Consider the following 6,504-nt stretch of genomic DNA (forward strand, 5'->3'; position numbering starts at 1 on the left):
GAGCAAAACGAAACTTTTAAAATGATTCCATATTTCCCTGAAGAGCCACCGACATACTTGCGAAGTTCCTTCTTCCTTGTTTCTGCTTGATTGAAATTCCCAAGCACGTGGTCAAACTTTCCGAAGCCAAAAATAATACCTTAATCACAATTCAATAGATCTTTTATTTAAAATCAATCAAGCATACAAATCAAAAACAAACAATTCTTTGATGCCGCAGCCGCGACTACCATCTTGAAATTTCGCTGACGTAATCACAAATTTCTTGCGCGAGCAAAATCTCTGAAGTTCACGGCTTAAATGAGCGTGAGATATGGGAGCGTTCTCTCGTAGTGTTACCTACTCGAGTTTACAATCACGGTGAGTATGAATTTCCTAGCAAATTTGCTATTCTCATAGCCTTCCTTCCCCAAAAACAATTAATTATGTACCTTGTACTCTAGGAAAAAAGAAAGTAATTCAAGTAGACATATTGTAAAAAGTATATTTAAATATGTATACATAGTATTTTTAACACAGATGTACAAAGCTTGTTGTATAGGAGAAATATAACACTTGCTTAAGGCCGTTTCACATTACAGAAATATATTGAATCCAATATATTGGAAATTATTGATAACTATTGAAAAATATTGCCTCAATTAATTGAAATAATGTGAAACCAACTTTTGAGACACGTTCGAAAAAACATTACGCAATCGCTTTCAATACTTGTCAAGACTTTTTAATTCAAACACGGTTTGAATTAAAAAATATTGCAAGGGAAATTCTTTTGTTGTGAGAAGACTCAATTGTTCTCCGAACAATAGAAAAATCGAATCAGCAAAGTATTCGAAATTTGTCTGTCTGAAATAAACAGTAAATGAAATATACGATCGAAGATAAAAGATGGAGCAAAATAACATTTATTATTTTGAAAGTCAGCCACACGATTTTGCTACGAATGATCAAATACTATTTCCTCAAGCTACGACGCAACAGCAACATGCCGCACATGTCTTCACTCAGAGCTCACCAAAACCAACCTCGTCAATCTTGAGCCAAAACACACAAATATTCGGTCAGAGCGTGCCACAGCAACTTCAACCTTCACTCAGCCCCGTATTACAAAATGCAGAAGATGAAACTTCTGCGAAACCTCAGAAGCGAGGAAGAAAAGGCTTGAAACATGAGAAAGTTTGGAGTAGTGGTGAAACTGAACATTTGATAAATTTGTGGTCACAACACGAAGTTCTATACAAAGTTAGTTGCCCAGGATATATGGACAAAAACAAAAAACAACTGGCACTTGTAGCGATTGCAGCCGAGCTAAATTGTAGCGAGAGTGAAGTACAAAAGAAGATGCACAGCATGAAGACTTATTATGGGACATTACGTCAGAATTATGAGGAATCGAAGAGGAAAAGTGGAAGCGGGAGAGCTGATTTGAAGAAGCCTAATTGGCCTTGGTATGCATTTATGGAATTTTTGAACGATAACTTGACTTCCAAGCGCACATATTCCAACATGAGACAAAACGAGGCTTCATCGGAGATTGACGATTTAGAGTCTCACGAATCTTTCTATGTGACCCCAAAATCGAAAAACAACCGGAGTAAGGGGCAAAGTTCGTGTCAACAAGATCTGCTGTACGTCAAACAATCTGCGCTTATGGACAAAGCTTTGAATGTTTTGTCTACTCCTAAGCCGAACGCACAGCCTTCTGAAAAGTCAGCTGACGATCTGTTTGGAATGATGGTGTCAAAGTCTATGTCTTCCATTCCCGAGAGCGAAGATAAGGAGGAATTGAAGATAGAAATCCAATCACTTATTTTACAAACAAAACGAAGAATACAGCTTTTCTAGAACCCTTAGATTCGTCATTGTTTGTATTTGTTGTTTTGGTGAATAAAGTTCTATTGTCCGTATACTTGATTCCATTGCCAATGCACCTGGCCTATACCTTGAAAATAATCACTGAAAGAATTTCGAATATTTTCTGCGCGTGTGCTAAAGTTTCTTGATTTTGTTCCTTCCATCGGGGACAGACTTGATAGGTTGTTAAAAATATTATCTTTGATTTCCGGTCCCTCCGCGTTTGTATACGTTTGCATAGACATAGTACACAGCATATTATGTAACGCACAAGTAGCTAACGTTACTTTTACAGCAGATTCGGGAAAAACATTTAATTTTGCAGTGAGGCAGCGAAACCGATTTACAAGTATTCCAAAAGCGTTTTCACTTGTTCTTCTTGCACGTGATAAACGATAGTTGAATATGCGCTTTGACTCAGTAAGTCCTTTCTGTGCGTAAGGTTTCATGCAATACTCAGTTAAGGGAAAAGCATCATCAGCAACTAGAACGTATGGCAAGAGTGGCTGGTCACACTCAGGGTTAAGGAAGGAATCATCAATTCCAGATTTGTTTGGCAGTTTTCTCCTTTCTGGTAAATCTATGCTGTTTGTAGATAATCCTCTAAAAAATTCACACCGCCTGAAAACTCCACCATCGCTCAGACGTCCCTGGCAGCCGATATCGACAAAAATAAATCGATAACGCGCATCAATGATACCTAGTAAAACTAAACTGAAAAAACCTTTGTAGTTGTAGTATGTTGAACCGCGAAGCTTAGGATGGTACAGAGCAATATGTTTTCCATCCATTGCCCCAATGCAATTTGGAAATTGCCACATCGTTTCGAATTCAGATGCAATTTCAAGCCAGTCGTCTTTGTTTTCGGGGAACTTGAGGAAATCATCTTTTAGTGTATCATATAATGCTTGACAAACCTGAGGAATAAATGTGGCAATGGTTGAAATACCAACAGAATAGTGATGATGTAAGCTAGTAAAATTCTCCCCAGTAGCGAGAAAGCGCAAAGTTATTGTCAGCTTCAACTCCGGCTCCAAAGGTTTCCGTAAATGCGTTGTCTTCTTCGTTAATTTACTTCTGACTTTCTCAAGTAAAAGCTAAACAAAAGGATTGTTTTAGATCAAACTCAGAATTATTTCACATGAATATCAAGTTAAAAATTATATTCACCTCATATATGTCTGGGCTCATTCGCAGGTATTTGCGGAAACTCTCTTCGTCATACAAACGTAGTTCTTGCACTAAGTTATCGTAAACACCGATCGATTTTCGTTTTTTCATCCACTCCTTTACCCAAATTCTACGCGTAACCTTAGGTTTGGAAAAGTTTGTCGGAAGTAAAGTTGTAGCAATAATAATCGCAGCAACCGCTTTTCTCTGTTCCTCAGACATTTTGAATTACAACAAAATTTAAATGGACATTTAAAGAGACATTTAAAGAGACAATTTGCAATAATTCGAAATATTTTCCAATATAATGAATTCAATAATTTTCAATTGATATCATTATTCATAAATATATTGCTGTCAATATTTTTCTATATATTGCTGTAATGTGAAACGGCCTTTACTTACTTACCTCCCCCTGTTCAAACGACCCCGAAAACTTCTCATCCCTTTTCACTTTCTACGACTTTTATATCTGGTCTTTAAATTGTTCAATGCCAGTCTTACAAAAAAAAGTAAATAATAAAATGGCGAACAAGCTGCGCGAATCTGGCTGCACAGCTTTTTTTAAGTTTTGTTCATAGTTGGGAATTTTATGCAAGACATTGAGGGTAGCTAGCTAGACACTGTTAAAATGTTTTTTAAAAAATTCTTTTTTGTTGGTTTGGTTGTTACCTAGCTATTTATAGGTATATAGCTATATTACAATGTCGCAAAATGGCAAAAATTAAGCTGTAAACATAACTAAAACCTTTATTTTGAAGTAATCACCAGAGAACCAAAATCTTTTTAAATGACCACAACAGAACGACCAGCTAAATAAATAAAACAAAATAAACGCAACTACTGCTCGAATGTGAAACAATTTATAAATGTACACAACAGTTCATGTTCCATTTTTCTGAAATGTTTATGTCTGGTGTGAGTTGGGTTTTATGCAACAGTTGAGACAGAAGGCTTTTAAAACCACATGTGAGAATTAACAAAAAAATTAATCTTTTAAAAATGACCTATTATCTGAATTGTAAACCAAATATAACGAAAAACACTATACTGATGATCAGAAAATATAGTTTTGTTTTTCTCACATGATTTCTGTTCAAGTAAAAAAATTATGCTTTTGATATGAACGTTTTTTCCTTGAAATGTGTTACATTTTATTTCAAAGAATGAATTTACTACTGAAAACACTATTTTTGTTCTGTTCTTCTTGTTTCCATAACTGCCTTTAGCCGAATAAATAAATAAATAACTTAGTTGATATTTATCGCGAATTCTGCGAATTTTATTCATATTTTTGAAAATAATCTTTGCGAATGCATTTATTGGACCTCAAAACATCTTAAAAGTAGCTAGTTAGCAAGAGCATCAAGTATCAGAAAAAAATGTGGGAACTAAGTTCCCTTTTATTTATCATATTTGGTAGTTTAAGGTCATGACAGGTTGTTTCACAACCTAGTGCCCAGGATTAATTATTAATTCCTGTTAAAAATATTGAAAAATGTTAAAATTAAAGTATAGATAATAATTTTCTTTTTATCTTCGCTACCTTCGAGCAACAGGTCGCCATTAAAAATATTAAAAATAAATATAAAATACAATTAATTAGACACACGCAACTATCTCCTCCTTATTGCCGCCATTCATTTTATCATGCACACTGTGATTGGGGAGATATAAATAGATAACAAAATTCTATAAACATTAGAGAAGAACCTTCCGTACATCGCTGTTACAGACAATCCGTGATAATTATTATGTTGTTTATTTTTATGCCAGAAAAACCTAAATATACATAAAAAACAGAGATTTTACTTTAGGTTTATAACCTGATAGAATGGGTTTTTTTTGTTTGTTTATTCGCAGGGAGCAAGAGTTATTATTGGCTTAAACTAATGTCTACAAATAAAAAGAAAACAGCGTTGTCTGATTTAGTACTGCCAGCATTAGCAGAAGATCGACTTGTCAAATTAATTTTAATTCATTATCATTTCGGCAATCGGAGAAAAGGAAGTTAAGACTGATAGAGTCGCTAGTTCAGACACTCGGTTCTGGTGTTTGGGGTTCACGACTTTAAACTTTTCCCACTTGTCTCCAGCATGAAAAAAAAATAGAACACACGCACATGTTTATAAAATGATTAGGGTAAGTAAAAAACGCTAATTTTTTTCTTAACACGATGCGGGTTATGCAAAGGTGAAGGTAGGTAAAACACATTGATTGAAATTTTATGCCGGTTATACGAAGGTGCGGGTTATCTGATAGCATCTAGTTTATAACTACCTAAAAAAGCTGAGCTGCGGGTTATACGATGTGCGGGTTTACCAGAAAATACGGTACTACTAAAGAAACAGCTAGTTCTCTGGTGGTTACTTCAAAATACTGCTGGTTACTGCTGGTTCCTACTTTTAGTATCTACGGGCTTCACCACAAAACATTGGATTACGGCATTTGTACACCATTTCATAATTGGCTGCTTAATCTGAATACTGGCCCGTGATTGGTTCAACCAGTATTATGACGCGAATCCCGCCGCAAGAATTCTTTCCAGGACATGGTCCATGTCTTAGCTGGAGGAGTCCTAGAGTATTTAATGCTCTTTTCCAGCTTAGCAGACCCAGTAGGGTTCATGCCTGCCAGACAACTCCCTGCAACATCCAACAGCCCACACAGTGCACTATCTTTTCAATTTCTCACCCATATTAATTCGACTGTTGTGGCGCCGTAGATTAGTGGTTTTAGCTCTTGTACTCTGTGCGGGAGACCGGGGTTTGATTCCTCTTAACAGCGATTCAACATCGGTGAGTGAATGTTACCATAGCCCCGGGTTAATTCAAGCCATGTGAGGGAAATTGGGGAGATGGCACACTGTGTGGACCGTTGGATGTTGCCGGGAGTTGTCTAGTAGAGCGTGGGCCCTAATTGGATCTGCGTAGCTCAAAATAAGCATGAAATACTCTATGACTCTCCATCTAAGCCATGATCCTCCTGGAAATAATAGAGGCTATATCCCTAGATATTTGCAAGACTAGCCATGTAAAATATGCACATCTATCTTTCTTTCTATCTCTTTACAAAGCTCAATATCTCTATCACTTGAACATGATTACTGTTAGTTATTTTGATAAGTATTTGGATTATTTTCAAAACAATAAAAAAATTATGTGCATACAAAGCCCTGGGGAGGAATATGGCAGCCTGAGTTCAATTTTTGCCAAAATGTACCTGTTAGACTTTGTGGATTCTTGCGATTGAGAGTCTCTCTTTATGTGCTGTACCTTGGTGTACTGAATGATATTGACTATTTTAGTAAAATACTTGCAGTATTACATTAGCTAGCCTGTTTTGAGCATATAATAATCATGACAAAATAATAATGATGACAAGGAGGGTGGTATGACAATAATAATATATGTCTTGTTTTTCGCTTGTATTATAATTATTAGTCAGTGGCCCGTGGAAAAACCCATAGGTTCGCCAGTC

At 36.0% G+C, this 6,504-nt stretch overlaps 1 protein-coding gene across 1 annotated transcript; it reads right to left on the reverse strand.

The window, feature by feature from the left end:
* Nucleotides 1–1,895: 1,895 nt before the first annotated feature.
* LOC130621191 (uncharacterized) lies at nt 1,896–3,408 on the reverse strand. The gene is made up of 2 exons (XM_057436508.1): nt 3,025–3,408; nt 1,896–2,951 (listed from the first exon to the last, which is right to left on the reverse strand). Exons 1-2 carry the CDS (start codon nt 3,244–3,246, stop codon nt 1,896–1,898), a joined length of 1,278 nt encoding a protein of 425 aa, XP_057292491.1. The 5' UTR covers nt 3,247–3,408.
* Between the last annotated feature and the right edge of the window lie 3,096 nt (nt 3,409–6,504).

The sequence above is a fragment of the Hydractinia symbiolongicarpus genome, chromosome 12 (genome assembly GCF_029227915.1).
Source record: "Hydractinia symbiolongicarpus strain clone_291-10 chromosome 12, HSymV2.1, whole genome shotgun sequence".
Lineage (NCBI taxonomy): Eukaryota > Metazoa > Cnidaria > Hydrozoa > Anthoathecata > Hydractiniidae > Hydractinia > Hydractinia symbiolongicarpus.

Coding starts and splice junctions, on each gene's coding strand:
- LOC130621191 (XM_057436508.1), bottom strand. CDS start 3,246: ATGTCTGAGGAACAGAGAAAAGCGGTTGCTGCGATTATTATTGCTACA. Junction 2,952..3,024: donor TGAGCCCAGACATATATGAG/GTGAATATAATT, acceptor CCTTTTGTTTAG/CTTTTACTTGAGAAAGTCAG.